General features: G+C 43.0%; 1 protein-coding gene across 1 annotated transcript in view; it reads right to left on the bottom strand.

Annotated features, from left to right (window-relative positions):
* ecd (ecdysoneless cell cycle regulator) overlaps window positions 1-22,118 on the bottom strand; it is a 129,863-nt gene that overhangs the window by 29,212 nt on the left and 78,533 nt on the right. Inside the window, exon 4 of the mRNA XM_080279142.1 lies at window positions 1,358-1,536. Coding sequence (XP_080135268.1) covers window positions 1,358-1,536 — 179 coding nt within the window. The remainder of the gene's footprint in view (window positions 1-1,357; window positions 1,537-22,118) is intronic.

The following is a 22,118-nucleotide window of genomic DNA, read 5'->3' as shown; positions in this document are numbered from 1 at the left end:
CTGCCAACCCATCCACTGGATTTCAATGAAATCCAAATTTTTGAGAATCTTACAATACACAGACACGCGGTAAATACATACTCCGTCCAACTTCGTCAACGGGGGTAATATCTTTGTGGAAACTGTTGTCGCTTAAGGAACCATGACAGAACACGTGACACCCAAATTCTAAGCGGCTTCAGAGATTTCCTAACACTTCTAACCAATTCATTCTGCGCCTTACACCTCAGTATCCTCTGGTATATTAATGATAGAAATTTTGTCCATCAAAAATATACCAATATTATCCAGGAGAATATTTACGTGTAGTATACACAACAAATCAATAAGGATGTGCTGCTAGAAAGCCTCCTGTGCCACTTAGAATACGACCCTGACTCCAATGCGGGTGTTGAAACTCACTTGTCTCTTCACCAACCTACCACTGAATACTTGACCGCTTCTCACGAGGTCGGCATTTTTCACTTTATTCTTGCTGCAACCACATGATTCTGATGAGCTCTAGACAGCCCCCTCGTGGTGATGAGGGATGATAGAGGTTGTATCTACCCCCCCCCCAAAAAAAAAAAAAAAAAAAAATCGCTTTCTAACCACTAGACCACCAGGGGTTATGCAGCTTGTGCTCACCTGACGGAACTAAGCCACTCCCGCAACTTGAATAATGTTGCGTAAAATTCCATTAGCCTTAGATCAGGTGGGGATGGGTATCCTTGGTTGCATGTTAAATCAATCTTTCAATACGAGGCCTGGGCATCAAGTACAACCCTCTAACCAGCAGACCAGCAGTTGCGAAAACAACAATTATAGGCGTAAGTAAGAAAGCTGGCGACATGAGAAACAAAATCAACCCTCCAAAATGTACACTTGGCCATCAACTGAACAATCCAACCATAGAGCAACAGGTGCCTCAATAATAGCCTATATGAGTAAAACAAACATTTGGATAAACTATTTAATGGGGAGATAATAGTTTCGCCCGACTGACTAATCTGTTGTTTTTTCTCAATAAATGCAGGCATAACTGTTCCATGCGACCAATATACGGTACCCCAATAAGGCCGATAACGTGAGGAATCCGGCACTAAACTAAGGCAAGCTGAAACTGAGCAGCATAACATGATCCAAAAGTCTCCTTTCACCATCAGGTGACTCCGACTGAGACGTTCTAAGCACTACATTGGCAAGCACCTAATAATTTATAACAGTAAATAATATAATAATAATAATAATAATAATAATAAACGTGTGTGAGGAAGCTGGCGACAGATGTAGGCAGGACCAAGCGGAAGCTGAGAGTCCGGAGCCAGGAGGAGGCCGATGCCAGGAGACGCGGGTCAACTTAAATTGAAAGACTGACCCGCTAATCCGTGTGTTGATGGCGTGTTGGATCTCCGGCGAGGCTCTGGTGTGTTCTGACAGGCGTCTCACGGTGCTCACGGCGTCCATGATGTTGGGGGTTCCGTAGGGCAGCGGTGAGAGAGAGGCGGGGGACTGGGCTTGTGGGATGAGATGCACGTCGCCACCGTATATGTACACCTGAAACAACACAGAACAATTCGAGTTAGGTTACGTCGAGCAAAATTGGGTTAGGTTCACTTCAAGCACTAAATGCCATTGAAGTTACGCTAGGGTAGGTTGGGCTGGGTGAGGTACGATGAAGGGTGGGTCATCTGAAACACAAACCAATTCAAGTTAGGTGGTGGGGGTGGGGGTGACGACTACGACGACGACGACGATGATGATGAACACATACGCCACTGTCCTGCTGATGCTCTTAACTCACTGTCCGGCCACCCAGTGAACCCCATGACTATTATTATTATTCTTGCGACCACCATCAGGATACTTTAGGAAACGGCTCGTAAAAGATATTAGAAACTGTTGAAATCTCCCATAAACTGAATAAAACTGTCTGGAAGTTGTAAGAATATAAGGAAATATAAGTCATCGCAGTGCAGGGGTTACGGCAGGTGTGTCCAGTGAATCAACTCTAGTGAGCCTCGGTAAACCCATTCTGAGGACCTGAGGTTGTATTTAAATGGGCTCCGGAAGAAACTTTTTCTTAGCGACGTGTTTTGCATATTATACCTTAACCCTTTCGCTACGATGAGAGAGAGAGAGAGAGAGAGAGAGAGAGAGAGAGAGAGAGAGAGACAGACAGACAGACAGACAGACACAGAGAGGGGGGGGACAAACCCAAGAGAGTACGGCCACTGATCACTATGGACAGACCTTGAACCTATCCCCACTTCTCAATGACAACATACTATTGGTGATATAAGTTGATTAAGACTTTCAGAACGTAAGAAATATCAACACTTCTATCTTGCTATCTCCATATCGTTGTACTCAGCTTAGTGGTCTCTCCTTACAGTCTCCAGTCTCTCCTTACAGTCTCCAGTCTCTCCTTACAGTCTCCAGTCTCTCCTTACAGTCTCCAGTCCCTAACCCATAAAGGATGTGAAAAGTCTGAACATTTTTACATCCTCTGAACCCAAGGACCCATTTTTCACCCCCTGCTATCTCTAGACGATTTCACCTTACGATATACTTTTCAAACAGGATTTACATACAGCCTTCATTTACCACTTCACAATCCGAAACCCGTCCTGAAACTGAAAAAAATCGTCTGGTGGCTGCTTGTGTAAAATAAAGAATACGTCAAGGGTGTGAAGGAGCTTTTAACTTGCTATAACGCCAGAGGATACTGTTCACCTTATGATGGCCTGTCGTCGCCTAAGGGTTAACTTTCAACACCAACAACAGTATCTCTGAACTATCACAAGGTCAGTTCGCTTCTATACCTGAGTAACACTGAACATTACGACATGGCCATATCCTTAACTCCAACCACGTACATCACACACAGACATATCCCTTATTTTAGCCACACACACACACACACACACACACACACACACACACACACACACACATACAGTCATCTCTACAGCTATACAAGTCTTTCACTATTCACAACCTGGGCCGTACGTGAGAGGAAGGGGAATGATGGATAAACCGCCCTCCCCTCATCAAAGAAAATTTTGCAGATGAGGCAAATCCGACAAAGAAATTTTACTGACATTAATCCCTAATCCCTGCTCCTTCAACAGGTGCATGTGACTGGTGACATAAACCTACCGCTGTAAATGAACAGTTATGCTCCCACAGTGTAAGTATGAGGATACAGGGGAGGGAAAAATTTAACTGATTTGAGATGCTATTTATAGAACGTAACGCTTGGTTATGGAACGCCCGTGGATATTAGATGTGATCGGCCTCCATCCTATACTGCAGAATATTCAATAACGATACAGATAGCCAGACATGTTCGCTCTTCCTCATGTGTTTCAAAAATTAACGCCAAAACTTGCGGGACCCCCATCCCCTTCGCTATTTAAGGTCAATGCATACGGCAGTCTCTTAAACATTGCACCGCTCACGCCGTCAACTGTAACCTTTGTTTCTCCTCAGTCAGTCTATTTCCTGTTAACTAGTGAAGCGTACAATGAGTGTATCGATCAAACGGCGACTGCTTCCGCTTCTGGTAGCACGTGGCCGATACCTGGTCGTCATGGCAACCAGCGAGACCGAATGTAAACAAACATGACGCACATGTCTTGTTAGAAGACAATTTTGTATGCGTCATAAGACCTCCCCATATATGAACAACACCCGATTATACTGTTCCTGTTGGAGAAAACGTTGACATACGCTTTCACTGCACTCAAATAATTAATAATATTGCACCCAATTTCACAGCGTATATTTTCATGACCCCTCCCTACCCCTACCGCAGGTCCAGCTCATCCCACCCATTTCTTTTTCTCTCATGCACATTTCTTTCCCCCTAACACTTACATTCTTAGAAGGTCTTTTGAAAAAAACCTTCTCTACACTCAAACCACAATTCTTACAACACCCATTTTCACAACGTATATTTTCCTGCTCCAGCAACACTCCAGCTCATCCCCCATCCATTCCTTTGCTCAACACCCAATCCTTTACCACCCCCTCTCCCACCCTGCACAGCTTCACAACGCGACGCAGGTCACGCGGTCGACGAAAACGCCCGTAATTAGTCTTCATTTACTTTATTCTTGCAATCTCCAGAATATTTTACAGTTTTTTTTTTTTTCATTAGAGAGGTCAGATGTAGCCTACAAAAATCCCTTCACTACGAAGGACCAAGCTGAATAAAATCACCGACAAAAAAAAAAGTTATAACTATACACTGCACCACTAGGCTAACACCAAGATGTATTTAACTCTCTCTCTCTTCCTTTGGTAAAAACTGGCTTTGTTCACAAGTGTATCTATAGCCTTCATGACTGATTACCAAGTCCCCATTCTGCTTTCACCTGCAATACTAAAGGTGAAAGCATAAAAGTACAGTTGATAATGCTGGTCACTCTTACCGCCAACTATTCTTCTAAAATTCCATTACAGGCACTGCATTACCTATTATGTTCACAAACGTAGGTGCATTAGTTGGCAGCCATGGTCTTTTCTGTACACCATTATCTTCCCCAGGTATTAAACGCACTGAACATTCATGGTTAACTCTTTCAGTCCGGTGACGTAATACATTAGTTTGTTCTTGCTAACTTGATCCCCACCACCACCACCAATTCTGGAGAGATCTTGGGACGCGGTAAAGGAAAGCCAAATCTAACCTCTCTAGTCTGGAGTCTCTCAAAAGCTAAATGGAATCGTCTAAACATTGTAAAAGAAAAACGCATCATCGGACTGAATGGGTTACGGGTACAGCAGAAATGCGTCACACTGAGTTCGCTCCTCACTCTCTTTCACAAAGATGCACTCATCGGGCGCGACACACACACACACACACACACACACACACACACACACACACACACACACACACACACACACAGGCGTACGCAACTACAGCGACAAAATTCCTGCCGCCTTCCCTGCTTGTCTCTCCCAAGAACTTCGAAAAACACCCTGGTTAAAATGTAGCTACTGATAATGACTAGATATGGTCACTCATCACTGTCATTAATGTCACCCGCTTCGGATTCAAGACTAGTTTTCAAAATCAGTGGAGAAATGCAGGAGGCGATAGGATTTCTGCTGACACTACTCTAGGACAGACCTGTATAGCAGAAAGTACGGTAACCCTTATGTTCCTAACACATTAACACAACTCATAAATTTTCCGCACAATATAATCTACTGGTACTTCTAAAAAAAAAAAGTCACAAATACAAAATTACTTAACCCATAAGTCAGAAATAATACACAAAATTACGGGTAAGTATAAGACGGTGAGTGAGGGAGGGCGTGGACGTGCCTGTGAGCGTGTGGGGTGACTGGCAGAGAGTGGTGTGTGTGTGTGAACTGTGCGAGTAGTCACCAAAGACTGACTCACCTATACTACTAGACAGGCAAGGAGGGATGACTGTGAGCCAACCCCCTCCCCCAACCATCCCTCCCTCCCCCTCGGATTGCCACTCCCTCCCCCTTTTACTCTTCCCCCAACAACAATCCTCCCTGTCTCCACAACCCCCTCCTCCCCGTGAAAGCCATACAATCTCCACGCTCTCTTACCCCCCGTCTGGATGTACCTAGAAATGAAATACTGGCCTGGAAAGTGAATTTGACGGTTGTGCAGTAGTCTGGTGGAGGTGACTCTTGGCGGCCTTCGTGCAGTCGTTAGGCATAATGTAAGCCTCCCCCTTCCACGGTGTTCTTAACCCCTTCTATACGGTGATCTATTTTGCCACCTCCATACGACTCATTCAATATAGGAGAAAACTTTAGCAGCAACGGGGTAGAAGCAACCTACACTAAATTCTTTCTAAGGTCTAAATATCGTACTAAGCTGGTGGCAATGTAAAAAAAAAAAAAAAAAAAGTCCTTGGACCAGAAGAGTAACTCGCCTACTGAATGGAACTGAGTATATTCGTCTGAGGTTGGAGATAAAAAAAAATGGCACTGGAGGGATTAAAGTTTGAATGCCATCTTCTCAGTAGCACCTCTTGACCCTCTCACCCACTACCCCGGCCCCGTCAGTGCGCTGGCTCTCATCCATCACTTCCATCATCATCTATCACCATCATCACCATCCCGGCCTCTTTTGCTCCCCCCAACTAAAGATGCGGTGAGGCAGGACAAGGAGAAAGTACGAGTGGGCGATCTATCAACGAGGCCTACAAAATCAATCACACCTTGTTTAAAGCCTCTGAATCCTTGCTCCACCTCACTGGCCTGACCATCTGCACTTTTTTTTTTTTTAATTCTGATATTTTCTTTCATGTTTATTTTCACTTTTTTTTTTTTTTTACTGATGCGCTTCTCAAACACCTATCAAAGTCACTCCTTCAACTAGTTCCCATTACTACAAATCCCTAATCCCCTTCCAATCCATCGTCCCATACACTGACGTTACTCCTCTCGGCATTAGTTCTTGAATCACTTCCAGTATATCAGGCTATACCTACCTTACCTCCTTCCCAAACCGTACATCCATCCAGTAAAGTCATGGGGGTGATAATAAGACAACATGGATTAATGCCTGTTGATTATGCAAGGCCGCGAAGGCAGGGAATCAATTTTGCTAAGTCCTAACCTTCTCCATACGAATGTCAATAGCCCATAATAACAGGATGGGTTACGGGGAAGGTATACAGACACATGACATCAGACGGTGGTATGATGAAGTCTGCCAGTCAGATTTTTGAGGACAGTGTCAGTCTGTCGACGTTTATTCCACAAACTCAATGGGGGGCCAGAGGGGCTCCAACCCACCACTCATGTCCCCTGAATTTGAGGCCAGTACTGAACCGACCAAACAGTATACCTAATCTTTTTTTTTTTTTTTTAATAAACCCGACGCATTACCGGTACGTCTTATTTGGGAAAGACCTCTAGTACTAAACGCGAAGACTATCTAATCCCCTCCCAATCAGAATTTAAAAAAGAAAAACTAAGACGGCAGGAATAAACAAATTGCATCCTTTGGTTGAAAAGGTAAAATGAGTTGTCAAAAGGAAGAGATGATGTCTGGGACCATACTCAAACTTTAATGCTAAGCTGCGTTTGTTTATGCTCTTAAATCTTACAGCTACCAAACACTTCAGATCCAAAGTAGTGACAAAAAAGACGCAGCTGAATTACTTCTGACTATACATCCCTACTACCGACTTCTGTATCGTGCGGGCTGGCCAAGATCTTTTATGAATACAAGCCTTCGCGCTGTATTGTCTTCTTCCCCCTTTCCTCTACCCCCAACTTGCGGGTGAGCGTGATGGAGAGGACACGCCCTTAATGTGACAATAACAAAGTCTTGTCCTCGCACTGCGACCCAGATTTCTATTTAAAAACACAAGTATCCTCATATGTAATGCCAGCTGCTTTTACGACCTGACTCATGACATTGCCTCAATAATTCTTCCTGTACTGGTGGTCTGGTGGTTAAAACGCCTCATTCACAGTGACGCCCTCGATTTGCACGTAGGTTCGATCCCCATGAAGTAACTTTTGTTTTTTTTATCATGTACTGCCGTCATGGGAAGTACGCTAGTCATCTGCCCTTATATGTTCCTAAGTACGGTAGCCTAGCCTTGGGCCTCTACACCAGAAAAGGGGGTAATATGCGACTGGTTATTAGTTTACCCTTCAATAACAGTGGAAATAATAATAGTGTGATCTGTTCGACCTCGGGCTATCTTGTTGCGTCCATCCATCATCCTAACCCAGTCTCCCACATGCACAGTAGGTGGGCAGATTCAGAACAAGGCTCATTGAGTTCATCGAAGAAAGATGGATACAGACTGAGGTCCAGTGCCCTCCAGTTTCACGTATACAGGTAAGCTTCAAGTTCTGAGCTGCGCTGTATTTGTATATATTCGACTTGGGAAACAAATACAACGGAACTTTTGGTAGTTAACAAATTGCCGAAAGTTTCTTAACTTAAAGGTACTGTTCGGAATCTGGAACCTGAGTGTAAGAGCGGAACCGAGGCTGCTGTGCGAAGCAATCACCGCCCCCGCCCTCCCACCTTCGGTGGAGCAGGAGATACAAGGCTACTTGTAACACAAGTACTGATCGATGGGACTACACATTCCTATGGCAGTGTGTGTGTGTGTGTGTGTGTGTGTGTGTGTGTGTGTGTGTGTGTGTGTGTGTGTGTGTGTGTGTGTGTGTGTGTGTACGCGCGCGCGCCCATGCAGTAAGTGCGTGCCTGCGCACAAAGCCAAATTAACAGAAGCACCATAAATTCTGGTAGTATTTGCATACAGTACACATTAGCGTGTCGCAAGAGTAGGCCGGCAGGGTAATTATCCCTTAACCACAGCGGGCAGTTTGCGTCTCATTGAGGGTGATTAACAGGGCGACAAAAACGGCCCTGAACGGTGGCTTAATGATGGGTGTCGCCGGGGTCACCACCATACACACCACCACCATCACGTGACCTCAAAACATCACTCCTGTAACACCCTCAACCATATACTCTCAACACACTGACCCATATATTCACAAAACACTCACCCATATACTCACATTACTCATTACACTCACGCACATACTCACAAAACACACCCATATACTCAGTAACCACACACCACTCAAAACACATTCACCCATATACTACGACACCACACAGTCACCCACATACTCAATAACCACACACCGCTCACTACACTCACCCATATACTTAATAAATACATAGCTGGTACCACTCATACCACACACACCCACATGCTAAAATATACCCATCACATTCCCAACACCATCGCCCATATACTGGCTTGGTGTCGTGAGTACAGATAATGATAAAACGTAGTCCTTTTCAGCTTGTGTACCCCAATGCTTGTTTTGTACTTACTACTAACGGACGATTTTACGTCGGCTTAGAACAATTAGTGAGGGGATAACGGAAGCTATGTCCATCCCTTCCAGTTCAAAATGACTCGCCTAGGTTGTATTAAATCATCTGGAAATAAAGAAAATAGTATAAAATTTGTTCTCGGATTAAGCAGGTTAACAGCCAATCTCATGTTACCACTTAGGGACGTAGGAACCCAAGGCTAAGCTAAAATGATCCCAAACATTTTGTTAATGGTCGGTGATTGGCATTTATACTTGGTGAATTACATGACCGAATACCCTCTACTAGCCTTTTGGGGATTCAAATCGATTGACGCAGCACACGACCCTGACCCCGCCCGTTATTAAGACCAGTAATATCTAAATTCATAACAATAAAATACGGTGCGACTCACAAAGTGCTATAGAAAATATGTGAAGCTGGCAGATGAATTGTTTTATTTTGCCACTAAGCTATGGGAAATAAACCCGTAAAATCTCCACCAAGTTAACATGAACTACAGCATTACTTACAAATCGTAATGTTGGGTTGATGAAGGCAGTATTTAACCTCTCAAGTTCGAAAAGGATATTACAAGTTAAACAAAACGGTCGGACGAGAAGAGAAATTTAAGCCATCGGATTAAGCGGCTATAACCTTACAGGGGAAAAAAAAAAAAAAAAAAAAAAAAAAAAAAAAAAAATTCCAATTCAAGGTATTAAAATTTTAACGAAAAATTAACCCCCCCACAGGTCCCCCTCACTGAATACGCCCTCGTCTACGATGATCCAGACCAGGTAACCCCTTCAAAATAAACCGATGACAGGAAGACTGAAGAAGTAGCTAGTCTTCAAATCACGTTATTTCTAACTCCTGAGAAGCTTCATTTCCTAGAAGGTGTGTGGGAGATATTTCCATGGGGTATCACAAAGGACACATGGGGCACTGACAGACTATAAACGACTAAGCTCTGTTGAATTAAGGGTATGTTCACTGTGGAAGCCTGTCCAGCAGAAGATGAGAACAGTTTTTTCCCACCTGTCAGAAGCAGGGGATAAAGCACAAGCATCAAGTCTTAATATCAGTGCCGTGAATTGCTCTTATGAAAAATCACACACACACACACACACACACACACACACACACACACACACACACACACACACACACACCACACTAGAAGTTGTTCATTTAGAAGACAGTATAAATTTCGACTCGCCTAAATATCTTCTAATTAAACCATTTTCCATCTGGGTGTAATTCTTCCACAAGCAGTACATGGCACCGTAAGAATTTCGAGACCACTTACAGACACTCGGTACCAAACTCGAAGTCGGCTTTAGTTCAGCAACTTCATAGAGAAACTTATGGGTCACTTTTAAGGGGATCTTTCTTATACGTAAGAAAATATGAAAATCAATTGCTAACATTATAACTCATTAACCTCTTTAATCCGATGACAATTTTATTAAGTTCGGGAAAGCGCCCCTGTAATGGAAGACAGTGAAACGTATGTGTTATGTAGTCCTAAAGTCCTTTCTGAGGCTATGAAAATCGTCTGTCGCACGAATAAAAAGTGAAAATTGTGGTTAACAATATCAATATCGCAAATATCACTGCTGTAATAACCTTTACTTTAACATGTGTTGGTCCGATAATAAAGGAAGACTAGAGGTGCAACGATTGGAGTATAGAACTCCTGCAACCTTTCCTTAGCACAGCTCAACCTTCGAGCGCGGCATAAGATCATTTTTCTCGCAGGAAGGTCGCGGCCGCTTGGCAATGAACAAACTTTTACATCAAGTTTTCTTGCACTGTAAAATAAATAACATGGCTGATTGCGTGTGGATACAAAATCATGCATTATAGTTAATTAAAAACTTTAGCATTTATTTCCGTGATTGCTTTAGTATAAGGAACGGCACATCATCATCACTACCTGGCTCCACACATTCACCGCCACGCACTTCCACATGTCTTGCAGCTCTGCATTGTTCTTCCGTGTCCTCGCCGACGACTACGGTACCCGCTGTACTACCAGCTCTCCATCTACCTGCCCATCGAGCGACCTACTTGCACGCCCACTTCACTACACACTCCTCCTTTCCTACCTACATACCCTCCTACATTCTCCACCTCTCTAACCTCTGTAGCTATCTCTAACTCCTCCATCTCAGGAGAATTTAACTTCTCTATCTCGATCTTCCGTATCTCTAGCGGTGGATATACACAGAACTTGGGCTTGGGTGAATAGTGGAGATTTGCTGAAATACTGATATACTGTAGGTACAGGATGTGTAACATCACCTGAGTATACAAATTTCGTTATATGCTTCCTATCACCAGACAATTATATTCAGTTGACAATGAACTTTATACCTTTTTTCAGTACGAGATTTGGTAAGCTGAATAAAATCGTCAGGAGGTAGCAAGCTTGAACTAATACGCCGTCGTGGTAAATAAAATGTTCTATACTGTCGCGTGACAAAGAAGGTATGGTGACTTACCTAATGATTTCCCACTCTCGCTCTCTCCGTACACCATACTTCCTCCTTTCCCCCCTTCCCTCTTTTACAGTAGCAGGAGGTAGGGGGAAGGGGTTTGCAGGTAATAACGAAAAAAGTAACCGCAGAAGAGGGCGGAAGTAACCTTGTGCGGCGATGGGGTGGCAGCTGAGCATAACACACACTTTCTCTCACTACCACCATTACTTCCACCACTCTCCTTCCTCTGACACCACTTACATTCTCCTTCACATACGCTTTCGCCATCATTTGCACCACCGTCCTTTCTCTGACCACTTGAAACTCCAGTACAACCATTTCCACCCCTCACCTTCCTCTGACATCAATTATATCTTCACAACCACTTCCACCACTCTCCTTTCACTGACTACTTGAATCCTCTACAACCCTTTCAACCACTCCTCTGACATCACTTACATCTCCACGATCACTTTCACCATCTCCTTCCTGACAACACTTACATATATCGTTTCCCCGTCTCAATTAGCTGCATAAGTAAAGGGGAAACAACCAAATTATTAACCTGTTCACTGCTGCTGGTGCACTACAATGTCTCATCAAACTAACATAGATTTTGTTCAACTGAGAAATCCTAGCAGTCAAACGCTTCAAAAACTCTCAAGTAACCCTTTCCCCTGATACCAGTACACCTAGGAATATTATTTAGGTTAACAACACATTCTGTCTAGGCGAGATGAATCCTAACAGATGAAGGGCTGGATTCCTATGGTCGTTAAGGCAGGTCGTCTATTATTCACCTGCAACAAGACCAATAATACGATAACCACTTATCATAAATACAACAGGTACAGAAAATGAGCTCTGGAAAGCTAAGAAAATGGAGGAGGCAAAAGAATGAATAATAGCTAAGGTGGTGGTTGTAGTTCCATCATCATTTTTACTACAAGGTGAAGTATGATCCAAAAACAAGAAGAGAGAAAGTATAAAAACAGAACAACTAATTCCTCCTCCAGACTCCGGCCCACACCTCAGATGAGCAAGTCTGGGAGAAAGGTTCGACAAAAATTTCACCTTGTACTTCTCACTTCCCTGCGTTGGATGAAGCAGACGGGAACAAAATTGTGCTCACTAGTTTCCTCTCTTGTACTTTCGACTTCCCTCTGCTAATATTGTGCACTTGTGGACATAACGTCCACTAATATTTTTCTTTTTTCAATTCACACGTTCCCCTGCTGGCTAGTATTCTTAAGCAGTGAAAGAATTATGTTTCTGTCCACAGATAATTTTCTGATATGGTGCGGCAGGAAGGCAAGTGACGGACAGGCTGTACATATGTGATGTAGACGCAGTGGAACAGTAGGCCAACTTTTGTCTCAGACCACACAGATCGCATCCAAGGACAAAACCACCATCACTCCCCTACATACAATCTCTCTACAGGTTTCACAAAATCGCGTTGAAGGTTTCCAGTAACTTTCACCTGGCTTTCTTATACCTAGTCTGGCACAGTTACTACTGTTGTTGTAGCTCCCCGATCATCTGAACGTGAACCCTATGGACTGCTGGGTGAAGATGCCTTTCTCTGGTAATTCCACCATTCTCCTTTCGGGGGATAGGGAGAAAAGTGATGGACATTTGAATAATCGGAGAGCAAAACCGCTTAATTAAATCGGCAGTACGACGTGAAGGAGTCCCTCTCCTGCACCAAAGTTATTTTGACTCTGGGGTATAACGAACAATGCTTAATCATTTCACTACGATAACAATTCGTTGAGTTTTAATCCGGCCGGTAACAGCGTGAGGGCTTTTTAATGACTCAAGTGCATTATCCTTGCAGATAAGTCATAATAATATCAGGCATAACATCTGGCAACATTCTGTGTGTGTGTGTGTGTGTGTGTGTGTGTGTGTGTGTGTGTGTGTGTGTGTGTGTGTGTTTAATTAAGCATATACTTGACAGTCCGTTCTGAGACCCGAGTTCTATGGGGCACTCACAAAGCACCGTAATTTCATTCAAAGGAGGTGTAACGGTGTTAGTTAAGGTGCTTTTATGACGTTGGTGAGTTTCGTGCACGATTCCCGGCCCAAGTTGGGATTGAAGACACGTCCTTTGAGACAGCAGACAACCTCTCTGAACACCCGACTGCCGCCATCAACACTCTCCCACCTTTCCTCCCACATCTTGGCACACTGTTGACCTCAAAGAGCCAACTCAAGGACACTTATGGTCCATAACTCGACATCTGACGCCTTCTTGCTTCTCCCTCATTACCCAGTCTCAATACACCCGGGTCACTTCTACCTCAAACCCACTTACTGTCCCGACAACTCTGGTATTCTATTCCAGCTAAAGCCAGACAACTAGATTCAGCTGAGTTTGGGTCCCAGTAGCTTGACACTGTTAATACTGCTATCATTCACCCTCTCAAGGTTGGAAGAACTCAACTACTGTATTCCAACTAAAGCCAGATGTTTCCATTTAGCTGCGAGTCATGGGAGCCTGAGTGTTAACACAGGATTAAACCTGCACACTTTCTCTTAACGGCACATCATTTCTATCATAAAACAAAAGAATAAATAAATAAACCTTACAGTCCAAGGTCTCTCCAAGGCTCAATAAAATCATCTGGTCGTTAAAAAAAATAAATGAATAAAATCCTTGCTGAAGAGTTTGAAGAATTACTGAACATATCCGTACCCTACAGCCGGGAGCATATTACTTCCCCCCTTCACTTCACAACACCCATGCACGCACGCGCTCGTTTCAAACCCATAACGAAAAAAGGTGCCTTACCCAATATGCTGAACGGAGCTCTTACTTTACTCGTTTACGCCAGAGAGAAATGAAACTGGAGATAATATTGAAAGCAGAGTGCAGGATAATGGGTGGTGGTGTGAGGGTCGCATTCCAAGTGGCTTTGGAGATTCGGTAACACCACTTCCTTAACGATTTATTCTACTACAGCTCCATATTCTCTTGCAAGTTACTGATGCAAATTATGCCAATATCAGAACTACGTAAAACATGCAATATGTAAGTTGTAATATGCAAACTAAATCAGAGGACGACGTATTACGAAGCCTCGTGTCATGGCCCTGAGCTGATTCAGACATATCATAAACCAAAAGATGTCCTTCCGCGTGTTCTGGGAAGGTTAGAGAAGCAACGTGTGTAATATGGCTTTGGCTGACGCATAACCGGATGACAGAAGACATATATTACAGATGGTGCCTGGTAGGTAATATGATACGTGATATGTGGGGATAAGCTTAACTGTAATGGATCAGTGGTGTAGTAGTAATATTTGTGTGTGTGTGTGTGTGTGTGTGTGTGTGTGTGTGTGTGTGTGTGTGTGTGTGTGTGTGTGTGTGTGTGTGTGTGTGTGTGTGTGTGTGTGTGTGTGTGTGTGTGTGTGTGTGTGTGTGTGTGAGAGAGAGAGAGAGAGAGAGAGAGAGAGAGAGAGAGAGAGAGAGAGAGAGAGAGAGAGAAACATGTACTACAACTGTTGTCACGAAGTATGGTGGTGTGACAAGTAGCCGTAACAGTGGTTGGGACTGGTGACAAAGACACACTGGTATTTAGGTCACACACACACACAAATACCATCCATGACCATGATAAATGATTCACTCGTCACCCAACCGCCTCTCCTTCCTTCCTCCTTCCCTCTCTTCCGCATCCTCTCACTTTCCACTCATTCCCGCTTTCTCAACACAACAGATTCCTCCACTTCCACCTTTCCTCTGTTTATCTTTTGTTACTGATGTTCTCTTAATGGCACGTTATTTATTATTTTCATTCCTGGCACTCTCACACTTGGATTTTCCCCTTTCATTTTTCCGCATGCCTTTACATTTCTCGAATAGCTGCTCTTTTATTTTTCTCTTTCTGTGTTTGCATTTCTTCCCGCCTTCTCCTGCTCCATTCAATGATAATTTATTACTATTCGTTCTCTTTGGCCTTACTCCACTTCCCAACAGTAATGCTTTCACACATGCACTCACTCTCTCTCTCTCTCTCTCTCTCTCTCACACACACACACACACACACCTCCATTCCACTCCATCACACCCTTGCATCCCCAATCATCAGCGTCCTTCCCTCCCCTCTACTGTCCTTCCTGCCCACACTCCACTTTCCCCGGCCCTCCTCCCACCCTATACACACACTTGGTTTTGTTCCATCTCATTTAACCCTCATAATTCGTTGACACATTTCTTATTTCATTCCTGCCATCTCCAATCAATATTTCCTTTTTCCAGCTGGAGTGTTTAGATACAGTCTTCATGAACATCTTCACTTCCAGAGATCCTTAAAAAAAAAAAAAAAAAAAAAAAAAAAAAAAAAGCAATGAATTTCGACCATATTCTAGTCTGAATATAAAATTGTTAGTACCACGTCATGTCCTGTTCTTTGGTCCTTCTGAGATAGAGACTTTCTCTTATGTACTTTCTTGGGGATAAGTTCGCCTAGTATTCCACCGTTCCTACTTCTCTTTCCTCTACTAGCTAACGCTACTGATAAACTGGCAAAGACTGATGTTACTCGGCCCCTTGCTCGGCCCACAGATGAATCTCTTGGATACCATGTGTCAGGGAAGAAGTGATAGACACTCCTTACTGTGTGAAGTAGAATGCTGGGGAGAACCAGACGAACTTCTGATTCCCACATTTTGGTGAAAACAGCGAAGAATCAGCCACCCACAGACACACAGTCCATTCTTCTGGGTTCTGATAAAAATGTAAAGATATCTGATTCCCTTACTGTACACCTGACAAAACTGAAGGCATGGCACAAACAAATTCATGATGAACTCCTTATTGTAAATGTTGTTGCATGAGTCAAGAAGGGTACAGAAACGTCCCTTGTCTCCTGTTTCTGCATATGAAGTGATTACATGCCTGTCTAAGCAACACAGCCCAGCTTCTTCACCCCTCAACCGCACCACATTGCACAATTTTTTGGTCTCTGTACCTTAAGAGGGCCCAAGACATAATGCAACTAATGTACCATCAAAACAATGTAAGTACTTAAATATTTAAAGTCTACCCTGTGGCAGCGCAATTTCTATTTTGTTGCAATTAACGAAAACGGGTCCCCTTGCGAGTTTTAGGGGCTAACTACGCTGTCTCCACGCTTTCTTCCAGCAGAATGGGCGACTTAAATGTTCACTGTAAATACTTCCACATTCTGTATGACAGAGATAATGTACCCTGAAGATATTACCCTTAATGCTTATGCACAAGCTTAACAAGAGCTACATCTATATAACAGGCGATTTTTTTTTTAAATTCTGATACAGGTATGGTAGGCTACGTTCCCCTACATGGCCGTCACACCCCGGCATTCCAGATGATAAGCATTGGAGAAACTTAACTGCCATTCTGTATAGTGATGTACCAAAACGGGTTTAATATATCCCATTCATATCGTTTGTACTGTATTAACCCTCCCTCCCCCAGCAACATATACCGGTATGGAGAGTGATGCAGAGCTGAGGCTAGGGAGTGTTGAGATTGAAACAAATCACTGACATACCACACACTTCAGCTTTTACCTGATAGTGACAACTTCCCCAAATCAGATACAATGATGGAACTTAAGCACGCTGCCATTCCATGGGATCCTCCCTTGATCCCTATCATGTGTAGGATTCTCTTCCCCAGATTCTATCCTTTCATTCCACGTGTAGGCCATACTCAAAGGGTGCCGCTCTTTCACAACAATTACTCTCTTTACCTCTGTGTGTAATGATTCTCTTAAAAGCAGAGTCTGACCAGGTAATATGCAGGGTTGACAAGATGAAATCTTCCAATCCTCTTGTGATGCAGAACTTCATTCGCAAGGCATGCCTTCCTCAAGTAACATGCAAAACTATCAATGCCTCTCACATCCTAGTCTTCTTTTCGTAGACTGGGTGCTAAGTAGATGAGCTGCTACCTGCTATCCATCTGATCCTGTAACAAAATGCCACTCCCAGGTTGGCTGTTTTCTTGCTGGTGCAGAAACAGCCCAAATGTGGTAGACTGTGGGCAAACTGCCATTAATGGGACATCTCTACACAGGTCACTGTACCTTTGACAGGTCCTGACGCAACATTCCACGGGGTGGACAAGATATCACCTTACATTTCCTCTAGTTCTCAGACATGAATTCAGCTTTCCCAGTGTGTGAGTTCTATTCCTCTAATGCAAATTTCCTCTTGCCAGATCTCAACCACTCCTCACTTGGAGTAGGTGAAGTGTTTATAATTTCAACCTGTCAGAGACACTAACCCACGGGATGCACAAATTGTATCTTTTCCAGTACTACAATTTTCTTTTCTTTACTTCTAGGTCTGGTGTAACATGGGGTAGGCAAGATGCCCTTGAACATCCCACCCCTGGGTTGGTTCCTGCCTGCTGTCTGCCTATAATGTGCTGGAAATTTCTTCACTCACATTTCATCAAAGTGACATGGTAGGTTTACATAAAACTGGCATGTCAACAACCATCTCTCCCAGTTCAGTGTTGGATCCACGCACTCAGGATGTGCCCCAACACTCATGAGTTGAGAATATAAATTATCTGTTCACTTTCCAAGTTATGACCAGGGTTGTTTCAAACTAACAGTGTGTGCAGGCTGTTATTTCCTCCTTACCTTGATAGAGGAGTCTTCCATAATGCAGTTCAAATATCTGCTCATAATTTTTTTTTTTTTTTTTTTAATACTTTTGCTCATCCCAAACAATGTACAAAATTAACAGTTAATTTTTAACCACTGACGGATGAGTACAGTTAAAGGGCAGCTAAATGTTATATATTAAATCTTAACTTTTTCAAGTTCTCTTCTCACCTGAGTTTCTCTGCCTACAGGTTGCTGGTGGATGCCAAGAGTATGCTATAATATGGAATCTCACCTTCAGTTGGACAAAATCCATCCTAACTAGCAATGCAATTGGACCTGGGATACCAGAAACTATACTCGTCTGCTGACGAAATACCCACATGGACAAGGATACTCGGGGCTACAACACCCATTCAAAGAGCAAGACTTCGCTTTCAAGATTTATAACATTTATCTTCTCCAACACAGAATGTATATGCTTTTGTGTCAGCCTTCAGTGTCTTGGTCAAGCATCAATACTAAAATTCGTTCATTCTTAGCCTCTTTGAAAGATATGATATACAGCTTTGGCAGACCAAGTCCCCATTCAGTCCCACTGTGATCAAGAACCTGTGACAGACCATAAGGGTTCAGTTCAGTCCCTTCTTGACCCAAAAATAGTTACAAACTTATAGCTAGTTAATGACTCAAAGTTACAACTCCCCTTGAATTGTGATTCCCTACCAGTTACAGCTTCCCAGACTCAGGACTGACTGAATGCTGGTGGAGTTCAAACCACCTTGGCACTTTCAGACTCTAACAAAGCTCCCTTCTTTTTTACAATGAAACCACCTTGGCATTTTTCAGACTCAGACAATGCTGTCTTTTTTCTTAGAATTCCCCCCCCCCCTCTGACTGATTCTGCTGTCAATGCTGCTCACATCTACATCTCCATTAATTTCTCCCATCCATACAAAGCCAAACTCACATCATAAGTGGGATGCAGGAGACATATCAGGGCTATGTATACACATGGTGTCCTATCCTGTCACACTGACACCCAGACACAGGTCCTAGATGTCATATGCAAGCAGCCATCTCAGGGTAGTATGTCTTCTGGAGAAAACTGGCTACAGTGAGAACTACTCCAAACTTTCTATGAATGGAGGTTGTGGAGATGAAATCCCTATCTTTCTCAATCTACACTGCTCCTGACTGTGGGGTTCAATCCCCTCGACCTGGGGCACTATCCCTCCTGCTAATGGTGAATGGTCTGACTTGTGATGGAACTGTCTGTTGACTCTAACTCTCCTGATCCCTTCTCATTTGAAATGACAGCACTTAGCTGCCTGAAAAACTCTCAGATACTGCTTGAGAACTTTGCACTTGCTTGTAAGCCTATAAAATCCTTCCCTCAAGGTCCAAAGACATTTTGGAATTGGGATCAAAGTGACCAAAAAACTCCACAGCAAACTGTTCCACAATCTCAACAAGCAGTTGACAAAGCAGTTGAGCCTAAGATCAAAAATGCTTTTTTCCTCAAGAAGTGTCTGTGACAAGACTGCACATACTATATCTAAGCTCTTTTCACCCCATGGGATTGCAAAATGAGGTTCTCAGAGCAGCTTTGTCCTGCTTCCCACAGCTAGTGCTATTGGCAATGAAAACCAAATACACTCTTATTGCAACATCCCTCAAATGAACTTATTCAGGAATTTAAAACTCTTGGACCATCTCAACACACAAGGTCCAATCATCAAACCTGTTTCACTGAGAGACATATCTCCCATTCCCAACCTTGAGCCACCATGCAAGTTCAAGGCACCACACGCAAGGGATAATGAAATCCCTCTCCAGATTCCTCCAAGACTGTTCAAAGGTCTCAAAATATCTCACACCATCCACTCCAACATGATGATCATCTGAAGTTCTGAACATCTAAAAAGCATCCAAACACTGGCCAGAAAAATCTTTAAGCAAACTGGTTGCCATGGGTGTGGTCCTGGGAAAAAAAAAAAAAAAAAAAAAAAATCCCTCCGTCACCTGACTGGACAAATCAATGTCTCACCTTAGATCCATCAATTTGTTTTGAATGTTCTTCAAAGGGGAGTTACAGAAAAAATTCACTAACATTCATCTCCCCATTGTTGTCAGTATACCAAAAGGATCCCAACAAACTTCACATCAATGATCTAAACATCAATAGAAACATGGTAGTCAAGATCTTGAAAATGGTCCCCCAACACAATCAGGTCTCTCTCTCTCTCTCTCTCTCACACACACACACACACACACACAGTTACTAATGAAATAAATACCCTACGCAATAAGCATACTCATACTTACAACTTTTGCAGTAGGCTACCTCAAGTGAAGAACACCACTCACCTGTAAAAATACCATATATTAAATAATTGGAAGAGTTATTCCTATTTCAATCATCATCATCATCCTAACCCTATTTCCAACTTATAAAGGGGGGGGGGGAAGGGATCCAGAAATAAAAGCAAGAAAGCACAAATATAGAAGAGACATCTTCTATCTATCTATCTATTGCCAGATGCCTCAATCCCATTTGGGGTGGCCACAAACAAATCGCCTCCATGTCGCCCTGTCCCCCGCCATTTCACTGCCCTGCTCCCAACTCACACCCCTCTCTCTCATATACCTCTCCACCCCATCCCTCCATCTCATCCTCGGCCTCCCCCTCCCTCTTCCTCCCTCCACCTCACTCACATACACTCTTTTCGTCAGTCTCTCACCCTCCATCCTCTCCACATGGCCACATCTTGCTTCCAGTAAAAATGGACAATGGACCTATTGTACCTAGATATCTGAACCCACCTTATAAACCAAAAACTAACCTAAACGTATAAGACAGGATCTAAAGGGATTTTGTCTAACCTAACCTAACTAAATATGTAGATGTGACTACTGGTATCTGAAAGGGCCTTCACAACTTGAACAGACCTGACTGGACCAAACTGATCTGACAGTCATAATGAATTTGACTGGTCTGACTAGACCTGAACCCACACTTATGAAAATATACATAACTGACTGAATGTGAAGGGCCAAAATGAGCAAAAAATGGTTTTGAACAGACCTACCACAATCTCAACAGCTCTAAACTGACAATGAACCCTAATTTACCCAATTAGTTCACAATGGAAAATCATAGGGCATTTTGACTGCTGTCCATAAGACAACCCTGCTCAGGTAGATGTCGGTCCCTGTTGCATAGCATGTAGAAGTGGGTCTATCAGACCCAAAAATATAAAAATTCAGGAAAAATGTTTGTTTCCTTTATTCCAATAATGAAAATAAAGTAACATACAGGTATTAATCTTTCCGCAACACAAATGTAAAAAAATTAACTGTTCTTTCCTTTTTATATAAACAAATTTTTTGGAAAAAAAAAAAAAAAAAAAACTAGGAAAAACAGTAAATTAATGGCCTTCAAGAAAAAAAAAAAATAAAAAATAAAATAAAAAAATCTGAATGGTTGTCTGAGTGGTCCCAAAGCTTGGTATGGGCTGGTGCTTTATGGTGTGAAGAGAGGCTGCCAGACATTGCATTCACATCTGCAGTCAGGGAGAACAAAATATCTCACACACCTCGGGTAGACATGGGTCTCAAATACCCAACTTACATTTACATACCCTTACACTGCAGAAATGGAGAGAGAGCTTGAAGTAACTCCCTCACCCCTTGCACGGATACACAAAGTTGGGAAGCTATTGAGGAGAACAGGGCTCCTGAGCATTTAGAAGTTAATGAACCAGAAAATGGGACAGGAGGGATGGGTCTCTCAGATCCACCTCTACCTGAGCAGGGTTGCCAGCTGGTGTATTAATTTGTCAACAGAAGGTTATGCCAGCATGATGCCGATATGCAATCAACAAAGGTGCATTTTTTCTTTCATTCTGCTATGGTGTACCTGTGGTCTTTGGCCAATAATTATCACATTCTTGTAATGGCAGCAGAGAAGTTTTACATTTACAACCTTCTTAAATGTACTGTGTGGCCTCAGATTCACAGCTTATCAATGTTCGTCATTGGCAGACACAGCAGACTGCAACCAAACTAAAATACTTCTCTACTGGCTGAAGGCTATACCAGCTTGTAATAACTGAAAAACAGTTTTCTTTGCACAGAAAGTCCTTTCGCCTGACCACAACATAACTCCCTTCACTCCAGAACAGAC

This window comes from Coenobita brevimanus, chromosome 8, assembly GCF_032717465.1.
Source record: "Coenobita brevimanus isolate Jiangsu-jjx chromosome 8, ASM3271746v2, whole genome shotgun sequence".
Lineage (NCBI taxonomy): Eukaryota > Metazoa > Arthropoda > Malacostraca > Decapoda > Coenobitidae > Coenobita > Coenobita brevimanus.
This window is presented reverse-complemented; position numbering and strand designations above follow the sequence as displayed.